The sequence below is a fragment of the Xenopus tropicalis genome, chromosome 8 (genome assembly GCF_000004195.4).
Source record: "Xenopus tropicalis strain Nigerian chromosome 8, UCB_Xtro_10.0, whole genome shotgun sequence".
Classification (NCBI taxonomy): domain Eukaryota; kingdom Metazoa; phylum Chordata; class Amphibia; order Anura; family Pipidae; genus Xenopus; species Xenopus tropicalis.
Window position 1 is genome coordinate 73,651,568 of NC_030684.2, and position 18,255 is coordinate 73,669,822.

Genomic DNA, 18,255 nt, shown 5'->3' on the forward strand with positions numbered 1-18,255 from the left:
CCTTTGTGTCACAGATCCGTCTCTTTCATTACGATGAGTAACATAACTTGCCCTATCTTTGCATTTACATAACCTGGAAATGTTAATTGTATAAAACAATAGATTCTAAACATACATTCTTTCGATTAAGATTAAACATGTCTTTTTAAGACAGCTGTTCTTAGAATTCTCTTACAAAAACTCCTATAAGATGATGATTTGCTTGTAGAATTGTATTTTTCTGCTATTCTCCCTTAAACCTGGCTACAGATTGATCTATTTTATTTTATTTTATTATTATTTGCAAAAAAAGGATGAATCAATTTTACCATAGCACCATGCTGGCACTTAACTATCAAAGGGTAAAAGTAAAGTTCACCACAGTTTACTAGAAGGGAACTGCACAACTCTTTCACTTATGTAAAAGCAGGCCCGGATTTGTGGCGAGGTCACAAAGGCCCAGGCCTAGGGCGGCATGCCACCCAGCCACACCAGAATAATTTGCCCCCATGTGGAGTAATGGGGAGAGGGAGTGCAAAAACTTTAGCGCATCCTCTCCCCCGGCTCCGAATGAATGAAGTGGTGCGCATGCACGCCTGTGGGGGGGGAGGGGGCAGGGGTGTTGCGGTAGGCATGCGTGAAGCTTGGGTGCCGAGCCGAGGTGGGCGGCAAAAGGGGGTGGACTCGGGGCACCCTATAGAGAAATCCAGCCCTGTGTAGAAGTTTTAGAGGCAAACTCTAGTGAACTGTATTTTTACACGTTAATAAATTTGCCCCTTTTGAGCAGGGCTAAAATATCTAGAAGCTTATATGAAATCTTTGCTCAATTTTTACGCCGGACCTCTCTTATTCTCTTCTGCTTTTTCTGCTACTTCTCCTCTGGATCGAAAGTAGTTAATATTCACTGAAGAATGGCTTCATTTTTTCATAATGTATGTTTCCTTGCAAGTAAGTGGAGTTATCTTGCTTGAGCAGTTGTAAATGATTTTTCACAGTGCAACTTGCATTGTCTGGGTTACAAAATGGAAACAGATCTAGCATAAACTTGGAAGGCCAGGAGTAAATAGTGCATGGTGAGTGTCAGAGGCTCAGTTTCCATATATTTACCCAAGTTTTTTGCAAAGGTCTTGCCCCACCCATTAACAAATAGGGGCATAAGGGACAGCAAATGACTTCTTTCCACATTGCCTTATAACAGAAACTGCACCTAAAATAAATCCCTGTAATATATGATTTTCAGAAGGAAATGTATTTGAATGAAGGTTGAGGAAAATGGCAAAGAAGAATATTATTATGTTTCCTTACACCCCTAGGACACAGTGATGGCACTAGAAGCTCTATCTGAATACTGGATTCGCACATTTAAACAGGATGATAACACCTTAGAAATTGAAGTAAATTCTTTGGAAAAACAGCACAGCCAGAAATTTAGATTACGGAAAGAGGACAGTCTGCAGGAAGAACTGGTAAGGCACAGGTTGTAAATGAATAGAGGCAAGTAAGTCTCAAATAATAATAGGGTGCTGTTACATAAGCACCACAGAACACTGAGAATGTTAAACTATAAGAAGTAAACAGAAATACTAGAAAAGGTTGGTCAGTTACATTTGTAAATTGGGAATGTATGTTGCTAGAAGAATGTTCCCCGAAATATAGACTTGGGTTATAACATGTATGTATAGTAATATTTGTCTTACATTTACAGAGATCAATGGGAACAAAATTTAACGTAAAGGTTTCTGGAAAAGGCAAAGGGATTCTTACAGTAAGTAACCCTTTTAAAGAAAAATACAAGACTCCCACAGACCTATGAATATTTTCACTTTAGCAAACAGGACAGTTGTGGCCATTTTGTCCATGCCCTGATAATCATTTCCATGTAGGCCAACCCTATGTTTTAGTTGGGGTAAAAAAGAGGAAATTTAGGAAGTGCACTCCCCTATTCCTCATGCAATCCATGTCCCTTATAAACATTTTAATTCCATTTAAAAGCATACATTCCTAAACCACATTCCTAATGTGCTAATACCATTCCTATGCTGACCAACCTCACATGAATTTTTTCATCATTATTATTGTCAGGTTATGAGGATGTATAACATAATACAGATGCAGAACACATCATGCACAGAGCTGGGAATGGATGTGACAGTGACTGATGCAAGTGTTGATGCAGGTAAGGAACCAAACAGTTAAGCTATTCTAATTCCCCTTTACTCTTGCCCAGAGTGCCAAAGCTCCTTGGCCCAACTCTGCTACAGATTTTTCAGCATTTTAGCATTTAAGGGAAATTCAGTCAAACCTCTATCTTGTAGGGCAGCCCTGAATTAAAAGTATTCATGCAGTACCAGTTTCGATTGTATACCCAGTTAAAGTGGTGCTCTAGATAGTGACATTTATGGGTAGCGATGCACTGAAGCTCAGATTTTGTTTGATATCCTGCTGGAATCATTTTCTGCAAATTAAATCAAAGTGCCTGGCCGAACCAATTCTGAACCCTCAATCATGTGACTGTAGACCATGTGACAACGGCATTTGACAATGTTTTTCCCCCATACAATTCTGCCAATTTGCAGGTGCAAATTGGATTTAGATTTGGTTCGGTATTCAGACGAATATATAACAGAGGATTCAGTATTCAGCCAAATCTACAAATAGGATTCAGTGCATCTCTATTAATGGGTGTCCTGTTTTAAAGAGATTTGATATAGCATCTAACATAAAGTTAGATTTCCATCTTACATGGGTGAGTAATAATGAGCACCAGAAGACTCTTAGGGGCACATTTACTAATCAACGAACGGACCGAATGTGTTTTTTTCGAAATGATCGGTATTTTGTGATTTTTTCGTAAATTGACGCAACTTTTTCGTAGCCGTTACAACATTTTCGTAAATTGTCGCAACTTTTTCGTAGCCATTACGATTTGTGCGAATTGTCGCAACTTTTTCGTAGCCGTCGCGCCGAGTACGAAGGTTTCGGATTCATTCAAGCTTCAGTATCGTGACTTTCCTTGGGCCAGGTTGGAGCTGCAGAGTGCCATTGAGCCCTATGGGAGGCTTCCAAAATCATGCAAAGTTTGAAAGGTTTGCCCGCCGTTTACGAGCTCTCAATACGAAAAAGTCGCGACAATATACGAGCAAATCGTAATGGCTACGAAAAAGATGCGACAATTCGCGCAATTCGTAACGGCTACGAAAAAGTCGCGACAATTTACGAAAAAGTCGTAATGGCTACGAAAAAGTTGCAAAAAAATACGAAAAAGTAGAAAAATGTTCGTTTCCAATCAGAATTTTTCCCATTCGGATTCGTGGATTAGTAAATGTGCCCCTAAGTATCCCTTTGACATGTTCTTGAAATAATTAGCTATGTCACAGGGGATTTTCACATGTGGCCATTATTAAATGGGTGCATTGGCAACAACTATTCCTTACAAAATATTGACCATTGATAAGTGTTTCCCATATTTGATGGCTGCCTCATCTGCTGATCATTCATATTAATCACTAAGCAACTTTGTAGCATTTGACTTTGACAAGTCTTTTCTTTTTAAGGGATGATTTGACAACTCACTTTAAAACCAAAATCCTATAATCTATAGCAACATAGTATAGCATAGAAATATAGTAACTAGTGAGTACATAGGACAGGACTAGTAATCAGTCCTGCAGTACTTTGCTAGATGTACCTAATTTCCTGTTTTGATTATTTCTGATGATCCCCTGAGGTTAGCGGCTCTACAGCAACCCAGAGCTCGCTGTGCATATAGAGCATCACCAACACCAGAGAAACAGGGTAAAAATGGGGAGGTGCTGTGGATAACTTTGAAGATTGTAAGCTCTACGGGGCAGGGACCTCCATCCTCTTGTGTTAACTTGTTGCAACTGTATTTATCTAGTATTTATATGTATTTATTGTTATACTTTGTATTAATCTATTATTATCTAAATAACCCCCCGTTTGTATTCTACTGTACAGCGCTGCGTACATAAGTAGCGCTTTATAAATAAAGATATACATACATACTGTACATACATATACAAGTAATGCATTGTAACTGTAAGGCAGTGATCCCCAATCAGCCAAGCACAACTATGCAGAATTGCAAGGAGTGGCTTTAATAGCAAATAGCTTTAATGAATGGCACACATTCACAGGGCTACTGCCAAAGTTGTGCAACTGCAATTATGGTTGCACTTAATAAATATGTCCTTTTAGGGTTTTTTTCATAGTTTCCTTTGCGTTGTCCATTTTTCTTAGGACCTGATGACCAGGATGATTATGACTATGATGAAGAGATGGCTGATGAGCCCAGAGACCCTATTGTTTGGCATGACCTGCGTCATAGATCACGGAGAGAAGTCACATTTGCAAAGGAGAAAGAGGTCAAGTTGCTATATGAAGTGTGTCTGTGGTAAGTGAAAGATGGAATGTGAAACAAAACAAAGAAACCTGCAAGATAAATAAATAGTAGGGGACAAAAATGAAATAGAGACAAAGGAAAAACACTCAGCAGAGATGTTGAATTCATAGCTCTACAGATGGGCTACAGTATATCTAAGGCTAAACCAAAAACATCAAACATCAGAGGGATTGCACACAGGATTTTGATGCTCCCAGGAAATGGCTGCAGTTCTAGTATTTACAGACAATTATAAATAACCCTCATAAAATAACAAACTCTATGATTATTACATGCTTCGTGGTCACTGTTCCTACCAGATTTCACTGTTTAGCTGGATTTTATTCCATCCTGATTCCTAATTGGATTTAATTGACATATTACATAATATATCATGCACTTTTGGCTAATGCAAATGTTTTCCATTTGTCCCTCTGCACAGAGAAGTCATAAAATGCTGAATAGACAAAAGTTTCCCTGTTGAACTCTAGGGTCACAAAAACTTCCAACAGGTTGAAATAAGTGCTGTTGCTGATGGTCTTTGCAGAATATAAATGTTGCTGTGTGTAAGCAGAAACACCTTTTATTCCATAACCCCCACCCTCCCATTTACTACCGTATGGATACACCAACTTTGCTGACTATTTGGCCATGGACAAGGATAAATGAATGAAAGAATTACATTTACATTAATTTGTTTTATATTCCAAACCCTGTGATGTAACATCACTGACTGTGCCTATCCTTATACTATGTACCTCTCTATGGTTCTCTATTGCAGGAAAAAGTCCTCCAAGGTTCACCTGTCTGGAATGGCTATTGTAGATATCACTATGCTTAGTGGCATTCAACCTGTTATTGATGATCTGAAAAAGGTGATTTTCCTATACAGAAAAGTCATGCCATCATTTCTTTTGGGGAGTTTGGGGTTTAGGGGGCACATTGCTGACACAGGATCATGCAAAGTGATTGATAAATCTGTATTACTGTCGGGATATTCCAACTACCACAAAAACAGGGAACGTTAATATTATCTCAAATAAGCAATCACAAGGGAAGAGGAAATGTTGATTATTGGTCATAATTAAACATTCTGCATTTGATTGTATGGTTTGTAAGGACTGAAGTGTTTGCATAGTTAGTAGCTTTTTAAAATAATTTGTAAAATAATTTTGCCATCTTTAAAAAGCACAAGCCTCTGTGCCTACCATGCGAATGTCACTCGAGGGTCTTAATTATGTTCTAAGCACCCTTGCTCTCTAACAATGGCCTAAAGAGTTAAGCATAAACCGGGAACTGAATTTGCGCCATAGGATCTCAAAAATTCCTGTGTTTAGATGGCCAGTTTTAAAAAGGAAAAAAAATCCGGAACAAAGTAAAATAGACCATGTATACTGAAATGAAGCTGGCAATGAAGCTGGCAATGAAGCAGCCTTACTCTCATAGAATCTACAGACCATGGTTTAACTCCCACACTGGGCCCCCAGTGAGCCTAACCAAGTCATTTAATCACTGAATGCTTCAGTGTGTTGCAAACATGGCTGCTATATAACCCAGACATTATTGTTTTACTATCTGCAAGAGCGTCACTCACTTGTGCTTGTGTTGTCCCAGCTGGCAGAGAGCTCAGAGCAGTACATCAGTCATTATGAATACCAGCCTGGAAGACTACTCTTGTATTTTGACAAAGTGAGTACAAAAATGCAGTAGTATACCATTTTAATTTTGCTTTAGTAAAACTGTTTTTTTGCATACTGAAAAAAACATGTTACTCTAAGAAACTTTTCAATGTACATTAAACATTTTCAGTAGTTTTATAGTTATTTGTAAATGTAATTGCTAATAAAAGCAGAATCTGTTTACATCTTCTGCACTCCTAGCTCTGACTCCTGGAACAATGTTACAAGCTAATTAAGGAACTGGAGGAGAAATTACTTCTGTTAAATTGTTTTAAGAGTCAGACCCAAAAAAAAAAAAGCTATAAACACTATTTTCAATAGCAATTACATTTACAAACATTTTTAATGTATTTATGTTGGAAAGTTGCTTAGAATTTTGCAAAAATAAACAGTTTTGGGTGCTGAACCCTTTTATTCATTTCTCTTGTCTCCGCTATGCAGGTCCCTGATACTCGGGATTGTGTGACGTTTGAAGCAGTTCAGACAGTTAAAGTATCTGTCCTGCAGCCAGCGTCTGCTGTCTTGTATGACTTCTATGAGCCAAGTAAGAAAAACGTATAATGTATAGAGCATTTCACATGGAATAACTCTATGCAAGAGCATACAGCAACACTTTAGGTGCAGTTTTTAAACCTCCCAGAGATCATCATGGCACAGATCATGCCATTACACATAAAATATTCATTTTGCACCCGTCTCCTCTCTAAATTCCAGTAGGAGTGTGAATGCTCCATGGTGTTGGTTTTATAGAAGAGATAATAACTGCCTCAATATATCAGGCATGTCAGTAGTTGTTAGTAGCTGAATGATTGAATTAAGTTATTTAGCTGCATTACTAACAAATAATGAAAAATTGTGTTGTATTATCTAACTGTACAAATGCCCCAAGGTGTGTGAGTGGATGCTGCATCCTGCCATTGTCCACCCCTTTCTTCAACTGCACTTGTCCATGCAATAAATGCAACATACAATATAGAGACATTCACTCTACACCCATGCTTTGTATCTGCTTTATTGCACTTGCACCTTATTATATACAATTTGTATAACCTTGTTTCCTCCTTTCAGGCCTATGTAACCCATATACCTATAAAGTTTAAAAAACTAACTACCATTGTGTTTCTTTCTCCTAACAGACATCAAATGTACAGTATTCTATGGAGCCCCATCAAAGCCAAACTTCGTTAGCACCTTGTGCTCAGGAGACGTCTGCCAGTGTGCAGAAGGTAAGGGCCAGTCTATATAACCAATTTAAAAGCAAAATTGAAAGCATTCTGGATATTCATAAACTGAGTTTATTTTTTTTAAAACATGTGTTTCTTAAAATAACAGTCAATATATATTTATAGAAATTGTTAAAAATATAAGAGGTCACTCTATGGACTCACATTCAGCCTAAGAGGATTTTTATCGCTCAATAAAACCACACAATGGTAACAACAAATTGTGTAATGGGAATGCACATACAGTAGATCACCATATGTTAAAGCTTCTTAAAATCATTTAAACAATAAATAAACCCAACAGGATTGTTGTGCCACCAATATGGAGTCACACAGCTTAGTAACCATCAAGCTCAATGCATTGTTTTATTATTACAGAGAAAAAAAATATGATTTTTAAAAATTCAAATTATTTGTTTTAAACAATGGAGATTTCTGGATAATGGGTTCCAATAAGGACTCCCATACCTATATCTAGGACACAGCATAATCTGATAAGATAATACATTTAATATTATCATACTAATTTATCCTACAAACCATACAACATGTGAATAATTTATGGGAAACTTTTACTCAGGACAGAATATATTCAGAAATCGATTTTTTCTGATATATGATAAAAAGTTTTTGTGTTTGATTAACTAACATTTAGGGCATTTTTATTTTTATTGCCTTGAGGCAAATATTTGCAACATTTAAATGACAAGCTACAGTATAGCTTTAAATAGTGACAAGACCACCCCATGTACCAGTGGCTCAACTAACATTGGACAATTCACAATCAAAACGTTATCAAGCAACTGTGAATAATGACTAGAAAACTGATTCTCTAGTCTAGTGGTACATTTTTGCCGGCCATCTGGAGCTGCACAGGCTTGCACTTCCACCCACACATATCAGCCTATGAGCCAGTCTGTTTACCAGTGGCATTTGCCCATCATAGAAAAACAAAACAAATCCAATATCACTTCTCTCACTGTGTATGAGTTTATTAAGTTGTCATTATTTCAACAAAAGAATTCAGAATTACATAAAGACATCTGACAAATATACACATAGCAGTCTAATAAATAGAAATCATCATAACCATGTGATCTAGGAATTCCAGCTCTTTCATTTTTTTCCAAACCATAATAATGATTCAGAGCCCACCCCCTTTAGTAATATGTTTCAATACATCCATTTTTGAGGTCTTTATTAAGCTTGGAAATGTATGGGTCTAAACTGGGCAGCTTTATAGTAATGTAATTAGAACCACATATTTTGCTCAGATCTAATAACCAATAAAATGTTTGCATTTAACCAGGTAAATCAGTAAATTCTACCTAATCACTGCTTGCTAACATTTTACTAGACCATGTGCCAACGTGGTTCCTTGATTGCCTTGTATTCCTTAAGTTTTATACTTTCTGTCTGGTCCTTTGAGACTTACCACAGGATTTAGGTGCAGCATTTATTAGGGTCAAGTAGCTTTCCTTCTAAGGCTAATGCCTTACGGGCAGATTCTCAGTCTGCACTCAGCTAATTCAGAGGGCATCAACTCACTTATGTGCAGCCCAGGTGCAGCCACACGGAGCAGATTTCAGCACCGAAATTCATTCTGTGTGTCTGGGCCGGGGCCTGTGTATAAGCATGCCGACAAGCAGCTCTGTCTGGCACTATCGTAAGGGTTCATGACTACAAATAAAATAAAGGGAAATTTGTCTCTCTCTTTTATTCACAGGTCTGTGTCCAAAAAAGATTACATCATTTAAGTCAACAGAGACAGAGCGTCAAACATTTGCCTGCTACAGTCCAAGGGTGGTGTTTGGTAAGTGAAGCTCAATAGAAGGGGAAAATGATAGATGTTTAGAAAACAGCTGACATGGAAACAGGGGCGCTGCCGCCATTATGCAGGTTGAAAAACTCACCATAGGCCACAGTGCCCCTATAGTTTCCAGGGGCGGCAAAGTGCTGCTGGTAACTTCAAGAGACCTAAAATTCTGATTTTTAAATCAGGTCATACATACATGCAGATCAAACCCCACTAAGGCAGAAATATTTCAGTTGTTTAATGATAACTGTTATTTTAGCACTGATGATAACTAAAGGAGCTCAAAGGAGTAAATACATTTCTTTTCTTGACCATTTCTGCCAAAATGTAACCATTTAAAAGGGATGCTGTCACTTCTATTATTAAAAACATTACTGGCATGTCATCCCAAGGAAATTCTGGTGATTACTGACCCAACTCAAAACGGGAAGTCAAGTTGCTGCACGCTTGTATAGGGGAAAGTGAGCAGCAAATCAACCTCCTTAGTGGGCCTGGTTTGGAGTGTTTTGGAAAAAAATTGTCATCTCTAGAAAATCTGATCCTAGAAATGATATTCCGGTATTGTATTAAAAAAAAGTATCTGTATCCCTTAGCTAGGAAACAAAACAAATCTGTTTAGACAGCCTGTACTGTAAGAGCAATAGCACAGCAGTGTACTGCATCAGTATAAACACCCCACCCCTAACTTTTATAGTCAATGGCTGACGTGGACAAAACATTCTTTATTATATTAAATTGTATGTGTTAAATAGTCACTGACTAACTAAGAGGTTAGAGAGCTGAACGTAGGAAGTAGTGTTCTGGCTATTATGTTAGACATCTGCTCACTCCAGCCTTTATAGATGACATTTTTGCCCAACTAACTATATTACAAATATTTTTTATTTTTCACAGTCTAACCATTTAACCAGTTACACTGAACTGTTACTTTAAATGATTCATAAGAAAAAAGAGAAAAGGCTGCTATTTGTACCAGTTGTCTACCACAGTGTTTTTCAACCTTTTTTGGGCAAAGGCACACTTGTTTCATGAAAAAAATCACGAGGCACACCACCATTAGAAAGTGTTAAAAAATTGAACTCTGTGCCTATATTGACTATATATAAAGTAATTCTCTTGAATAGGAATCAAATAAACACAAAGAAAGTATTTTCCGGGACATTTTCTCCACAAACCCACCCCCCCACTGATTTTTTTTTTTTTTTTTTATACACACAAAAATGATATATTATATATATATATTATTATTAATTGTTTTCTTACATGTCAGGCTGCGGCATCCAGGGGTGTCCCGGGATTGTCCTCCGGTGGGGAGTAGGGCGGCTGTGCATGGGCCTGGCCCCTGGTGGATCTGGTCTGTCGGGGCAGGGCCTGGGCAGTTGCTCCCCCCGGTCGGGTTGTGCCAGGGCAGGATAGTGCTGCTTCTCCTCTCTGGTTGCTCCGCCCTCCTGGATCCGATGCCGGAGTGACGATTTCCGGGCATCAGGGAGCCAGGAAGTGGAAGGTGTCCCAGAGGGGACCGGGGGAGTCTTGTCTTCACCTACGGCACACCAGGCAACATCTCGCGGCACACTAGTGTGCCGCGGAACAGTGGTTGAAAAACGCTGGTCTACCAAACTGAATGCACAGTTAGTTATATCTGCACAGATATTAATATCCAGGCCTGTAACCTTTAGATTTAATGACTTTAACCTTTGACCAGGAACCTATTTATAACTATTTTACCCTGTTTACTTGTCAACCAAATATTATCTTGAAATTGCTCTTGCTCCTGTCGAATATCATTGTTTTCTATAACAGGATAAAAATCTTATATTTTTTTTTATTTTATGAACAAAATTCAATTATATTTTACAATTTAATTTCCATTACTAGTTTGTTAACTACTTCACTCATCTGTGACTTTAATGGAACACTCAATATATCAATTTATAAATAGGGGGTCATACATTTTTATGTCAAATGGTTACTTACATTCTTAAAGTGCCTATATGGGCAAGAGCAGATGTCTGATCATGTATCTCTCCTTTTGGGTTCAGGCACTAAGCCATCCTCAGTGTAAACATGGAAACAATGTAAACATTCCAAGATGTTCCCCAGTTGCCCTCTCTGGCCATGTTGGTCACTGAAAGTGAATGCAACATAGTGGAGATATTAGCAGGTTTGCCAGAAGTCTTTAGAGGTGATAATAGTCATTAAATACCTGTTTTAACCTTCCTAAAAGCACCTCTTTATAGGTCCTTTGGGGACAAGTTTTTGGTTATAATTATCACCAAGGACATTTCTCATATATGTTTTATGCAATTCCCATGATTACCCACAATGCAACATTTTCCGATAATGTAAATGCCATTGTGATTGCCAGGGGAAGATGTGATTCCACACTCAGATTCAGTTCTTGTAATTCCCAGCGTGTGCCCTATTTTTTTGTTGCAACTGAGCTGCGGCAATTAACACAGGCCACTGTGGGAACCATGGAACTAACACCTGGTTAGGAGGTAGTGGTATGTCCAGGGGACCCCTGTGTCAATATGAGCAACCTTGCAAATTTTGAAACAGGAAGCAGAAGGAAGGCAGCGGCACTGAGTAAACTATACAGAAGTACAGAAGTACCTTTAAAGAGTGAGATTTTTAGCACAACTGACCAGTTTGGCCAGTTTTATGGGGCTCGCAACATTACTTGCAGTTGTAAATTAAAACTTTTTTTGCATTTATTATTGGCATGCCTTGCATAACTATACAGAAGAAATGAATATTGTAAGGAAGGGAGTGACAAAATAAAAGGAAATACAGGAAAATCTTGCAATGGATTATAAATTTGTTTTTGTTAAACATGTGTATTAAATATAAGACATTGATCATTTGTAAGCAGATATATTTTAGTTTACGCATGTAAATTCTGTTTAAAATAAATTTTGCAACCTTTGTTTTTTTGCAGGATACCGTGTGATGGTGAAGACAATTAAAGAAGAAGATGCATTTATAGTCTATACTGCCAGGATTCTGGAAGTTTTGCAAAGGAGTATGCCATTTGCCATTTCTCTAAATTATATGAAGTTATATATGGGAGTGCTTTAAAGAGCTACATACAGGCAGATTTATCATCTAAGTCAGTTACATCAGCAGCTGCAGCCACTGGCCTTGCAGATTGTGTTTTAACAACATGATATTACCATCATGAAGAAGGGAACAAAATACATCCTGGGATGTAAGGGGTTGGGTGATAAATCATTTATACAAGGAAGCAACAAATGCATCAAATTTTGATGAGGGGCAACAATGTGCATAAAATGTTAGTGGAGAGGAGGAAATGTCCCAACTGTACCATTTGAGACTAGCATCTTAATTCAACCACACTGAGGGAATAGAACAAAGCCATGAAATAGTACAAGCTGGCATGGTGAATGGGGCTGGATAAGACTACACAGTACAGATTAAGAACTCAAGGAATTAGCTATATATAAAAAAGTGCTCTATGACAGAAATGTGTTAATTTTACCTGCCAATCAAAAGGTTTCATTATTCTTTCACAAATAACTATATAACACTTTATTAATGGTTTTATTAAAAGAAAAAGCCAAAACATAAAGACAATTAAAATAATGCAGATGTAAGAAGTACATACAATATCTGGTCTAGTAACTTTTTAATTCAGCCAACAAAACTATACAGTACATAATGCTGTGTGAAAGGGCTATTAGGACTGTAAGAATTACTTAGTAACTAGGGAGAGAATGAATTTCTTAGCTCCAATCTATGCTAATATGCACACCTAATATAGTAAAACAGGGAGTACTTTTGCAAAACGTGTTTTCTTGCACCATTTCCTTTATAATGGGTTAGAAAACACTTTTTGCATTGCCTGTGCGTCCAGTTTTGGCCTCCTCATTTCTTTTCTATTTCTTCTGTAATCCTCCTGCAGATTCTGATGAGGATATTAAAGCTGAAGACACGCGACTTTTCTACCAGCGCATGTCATGCAAAATGCGCTTGGGCGAGGGAAAAGAATATCTAATTATGGGACAAGATGGACTCACCAAGAACGAACATGGACAGTAAGAGGAGAATGGGGCTGGTTTATTTTATTGCTTTTAAATGAGACAGAGCCCTTTAAACATTTCTTAAACTATCCCTTCCCTTCCTTATTGTAATAGGGCCCAATTACTTCTTATAACAGGGGGCTCAAACTCAATTTACCTGGGGGCCGCAGGAGGCAAAGTCAGGATGAGGCTGGGCCGCATAAGGGATTTCACAAAAAATTGGCTTTCAAGGGATAATGCAAGGCACGGCGGGCGGGAGCTGCTGATTGCAGAAATGACGTTATGCCATCATAACAGTTATTATGGGAAGATGTTCTGTGTGCACAATTAGCTCCTTAGCAGCTAATTGGGCACACAGAATGTCTTCCCATAATAACTGTTATGATGGCATAACGTCATTTCCGCAATCAGCAGCTCCCGCCCGCCGTGCCTTGCATTATCCCTTGAATCGCAATAAAAATCGCGATCCATTCATTGCTTTTGAGAAGGCATTGGTGCGGGCCACAAAATACTGTACCAAGGGCCGCAAATGGCCCGCGGGCCGCGAGTTTGAGACCCCTGTCTTATAATTTGCAAGAAACACATTGTAAGAAATATAAAGCCAGGGATGGCACAGTAAAAGCTAACACAGCAGTGAGCATTGGTGTGTGCTGGGAATCACTGATGTTGTCATTTGTGAAGAAGTCGCACCACCAATTACAAATGAACTGTATTTATTCACAAAAGAATATGAAGGGAACAATATATTGAGTTCTGTTTCAACTTCTATTTCCAATGCACAAATCCCTTTTCCAACATAATTGTTATTTGTAGAATTGATTTTCTCTGCATATATTGGTCTTTTCTTGCCAGCTGTCTATATCTTCTATATATTTTACCCTTTGTTTCTTTTAGAATACGATACATTCTGGAAAAGAATTCTTGGGTGGAAGAGTTGCCAGGGGAGCAGAAGTGTACTGCCACTCGATATCGCAACTTCTGCGTTGATGCAAGGTCTTTTATGGACAAATACAAGGAAAATGGTTGCATGGTGTGACCCTGAAATCCCTGTACCTATAAATATTATGCTTCTGCCTACATTTGAACCTTGTCGCCTGTTTGCTTTTGGCCTGATTCATCTTTATATCTAACTATAACTGTCTAATAAAAAAATATACTGTATAGTCAAACCTGAGTCTGGGTTCATCTTCTGTCTTTTCCTTTCTTGGTTCCATATTTATTTTATATGCACTCAAACATTTTTCCAAATGGTTCAGTTTTATAGTCGTGCTATCTAACGGAAATGTATATATAAAAATGATTTCTAGAAAGCCATCCAAGCCCGTAGGACTCTATTTTATTTCAGGAATAAAATGTAATTTTGGCTCTTGGAAGCAACCTCTATTGTCAGTGGCTAGGTTCTTCCATGATGTCACTTATAACTGGAAAGCAGATATCCTGAAGGATTTGATATGGGTAAATATCTTATAATTAAAACAGGTACAGCAAGTACTGATCTGTGTGGGTGGGTTTCCTGTATAATTCCCCCCCCCTCTTTGATAACTATAGCACAGTCCAAAAAAGCCAGTTTGCCGTCTTTGACATCTTCCCTTGTTAACGTGATGTTTTTGTCCACCAAGTTTATGTGTTTGGTGAAGTCTGGAACCTTGCGTGCTTTAATTTTGACCCAGGTGTCATACACATATCTGAACCAATGACTTGGTGTTGTTCCCTTGAAGGGGCCATGGGCTCTCTTTTCAACTTCTTCCATGTAAAGGTTCGCTACAACTGGAGACACAGGCGAACCCATGGCACAGCCATGTTTTTGTCTCTAGAAAGCTTCCTTGGGTGGTGTCTTGTTTCAGCCATTTCCTCACTATTTCAATTGCCTTGGTAGTGGGTGTGCATGTGAACAGAGATAGGTGTCATAGGACACCATTGTATCATCGATCTCCAGCTTTAACTCCTGCAGTTTTTTGACAAAGTCCATGGCGTTCTTAATGTGGTGTACTGCGTTTCCAACTAAGGGAGCTAAGATGTTGGCCACGTATTTAGCAATGTTATAAGTCACAGAGTTAATGCTGCTGACAATTGGCCTCAAAGGAGCTCCTTCTTTGTGTATTTTTTTTTGGGAGTCCATATAGGCATTAGTGGTGAAACGTTTTCAAGAAAAACACAGAAAAGTCTAGTTATTGACTTAATTCTACTAGATACTGTATATCATGGCCTAGATTAATTAGAATCTTCATAGACATCTGATAATTATGTTTACTTTTTAGTGTTAGTATTTTTACTCTAAGGGGCCCATTTACAAATGGTCAATTTTTTTTTTCTGATTCAGATTTTTTAGTGCTAAAAGTCGCAGAAAAAAAAATTGCAAATTATTTTGATTTACTATGCGTCAAAATGCCCAAAAATCCGAATCCAACAATTTGCCAGTTAAAACCTGCTGAGATCATGTAGAAGTCAAAGGCTTGTGTCCCTTCTCTGGAAGAACTTTCTTTTGCTTCGAAACTTTAGAGGTTTTGGATTTTTAACACTTTTTTTGTGCAATTCGGGACTTTTCTGCGACTTTTCCTGCACAGACTTTTTAATTTCAAACTTTTAATTAAATTTTAGACATTCGTGGAAGTGAATTTATTCAAATTTTTTAAAATAAAAAATTAGAAATGTTAATTTTAGTTAATCTGCCTCCACATCCCAGTTTGCTTTACCCCACTGATCTTACACCTCACTTCCACCTTTCCTGCCCTGTTTTTTTCCTCGATGTTTTGTCATGGTTTTGAGCTGCATTCAATTTCCCTTTTACTTATTGTTCCCTTTGATACTGTATATTTACTGTACTACCATCTTATCCATCTGGGTGGCTGAGGCTATCTATTAATCCTTTCCCCGTCAAGCAGCCATGTTGCTTTGTGAGCCTGCACTTTCCCCTAAATTAAACCAAAATGGCATCAATATGCTGCGTCCATAAGTGCTATATACTTACAAATATGCAAACATACATACAACATGGGGTCTTAATTATTGGCAATCTGTTAATCTTTTTGGCAACAACACAGAATTTACATTGCAGATACCCGTAAAAGGCACCTCCTGTTATAAAAAACAATATTTTGTTGTTTTAGAGCAGGGGACCCCAACTTTTTTTTTACCTGGGAGCCACTGTCAAATGTAGATATCAGAATAGCACTCAATAGTAAGAAATACAAGTCCGGCTTGGGACTCCTCCAGTTACATGGGAGTAGGAGAAACAATAGGTTATCTGAAAGCAGTTCTAATGTGTAGCGCTGGCTCCTTCTGAAAGCTCAGACTCAGGCACAATGCACTGAGATGGCTGCCTACACACCAATATTACAACTGAGACTGAGGTGAATTATTTGCTATGTAAAAAAATAAATCAAATTTAGCAGGGAGTGGATCTGTCTTTTTGGCCTGCATCAGGTGAACCAGGTGGATGTTCACTGAGCCTGGGATCAAAAAGGCCCCAGAAGTGTTCTGCCCCAGAGGAACCAGTACCTCTAGTGAAGTCGGGGAACAGGGACACTGTGAACAAGGATCTAGTAAGTGCAGGATTTTTCCTGTAATAGCACATTCTAGGAACGTGAGATAGCCAGCTTTAGTAAGCAAGAGCAGCTTTCTGGCTCCAACCAGGAGAGACAGCTATGTGTATTCTCCTTTCCAGGCTCTGCTGCCTTCCAGGACCGCAGTACTGACAAAGGTATCAGGCATAGTTTTCTCTCCGATCCACGTCTGCTCTTTGGGATCCCATCCATTAAGGTGGAAACCATAAGGATAAAGAATTGCTTACCAACTACTCTCCACAGTGTTGCTTTAGTACATTGCTTGCTCTGCATTTAACCTGCAATCCATTGCTCTACATCTGCTGCATTGTGAGTATTATTGCGTAACCCTATTAATCATTTTTCTTGGACAATAAAACCAGTTCTGTTTTCTGCAAGAACCTTCTTGTGTCCTTTATTTCTTATAATTTTGCACACAGAGCAAAGGCCCATCCTGTGTGTTAGAGTCAAGTGTACCCCCATACTTTATAGCCATTCTAGATGGTGTTTTACAGCCAATAAGGGGTTACAATAGTTTCCACTTTGTATATGTTTTCCATTAACACTATTTAATACCTAACCCATTTACAAGGTATGGAGGATACAACAAAGCTATAGGGCTTTTCTATGCTGTAACTGACTATAGAATTGTGCTTCATATGAGAAAATGTCAGGCCTGGCCTCTGGCGAGAGACCAGCAGGTAGGAGCCTTTGTATAGATAACCCCCAGAACTCCCTTAAAGGGCCAGACAGCCAAGTGAGATGAAAATAGGTAGTTTAATGAAAACAAAAATAAAAGTAAAGTACAAGCCTGTGGTAAGGTAAGGTACAGAGTCCGGCAATATGCAAATCCGTGAGCAGGAAGAGGTCAGTCCAGGCAGAGTTCAAGCAAATCCAATAATCAGGCAGAGGTCAGTCCAGGCAGAGTTCAAGCAAATCCAATAATCAGGCAGAGGTCAAATCGGGGAACCAAACAGAGATCAGGCAGGGCAAAGGCAGGGAACAGGAATCAGAAGTGGCAAGACAAAGCTCAGCAGGAACGATGATCGAGCAACTGGGTGTTGCCCGAAGAGGGTTTATATAGGTGGGTAATTAGAAAAGCAGCCACACATGTGATAAACAATATATGTTGAGACTAAGCAAAACTGGTAGAAATGCATAAGGCACATAAGGGCGACTGATCCCAAGGAGCTCATGGAGCCTCCTGTGGCTCACTAAGCAAGTGCACTTGCAGTCCAGCACCAAGTCCAGGGTTCGATTCCCTGCAGTTCCTGACAGAAAACCTATGCAGTAGGTTTGAATCTCTACTGATTTATAGGATATGATTCCCCAACTGTAATCCTGGCCCTCCTATTGGGCATTTAAGCTACATACACAATCAGCAGATGATTTGGAATGAACGTCAATTTGCTGTTTTGGTTACTCATGGACCATTAATCAAGGGTAGTTGTTGTGACAAAATTGCACTTATTCCCAACCATGTTATGAGCTAAGGTAGGCATGAAGAGATCTTGAACAGTGGCATAACAATGGTTGGAGAGCACTATGCAGTCGCCAGGCCCGGATCACAAGGT

The 18,255-nt window shown here is 38.6% G+C and overlaps 1 protein-coding gene across 1 annotated transcript in view; it reads left to right on the forward strand.

The window, feature by feature from the left end:
- Nucleotides 1–14,308, forward strand: part of c4a (complement component 4A (Rodgers blood group)) — a 45,063-nt gene extending 30,755 nt beyond the window's left edge. Inside the window, exons 30-41 of the mRNA NM_001113684.1 lie at nt 1,293–1,445; nt 1,685–1,744; nt 2,062–2,155; nt 4,240–4,393; nt 5,163–5,256; nt 5,996–6,070; nt 6,502–6,604; nt 7,197–7,286; nt 9,010–9,096; nt 12,038–12,121; nt 13,022–13,154; nt 14,034–14,308. Coding sequence (NP_001107156.1) covers nt 1,293–1,445; nt 1,685–1,744; nt 2,062–2,155; nt 4,240–4,393; nt 5,163–5,256; nt 5,996–6,070; nt 6,502–6,604; nt 7,197–7,286; nt 9,010–9,096; nt 12,038–12,121; nt 13,022–13,154; nt 14,034–14,175 — 1,269 coding nt within the window. The 3' untranslated portion in view covers nt 14,176–14,308. The remainder of the gene's footprint in view (nt 1–1,292; nt 1,446–1,684; nt 1,745–2,061; nt 2,156–4,239; nt 4,394–5,162; nt 5,257–5,995; nt 6,071–6,501; nt 6,605–7,196; nt 7,287–9,009; nt 9,097–12,037; nt 12,122–13,021; nt 13,155–14,033) is intronic.
- The last annotated feature ends 3,947 nt before the right edge of the window (nt 14,309–18,255 follow it).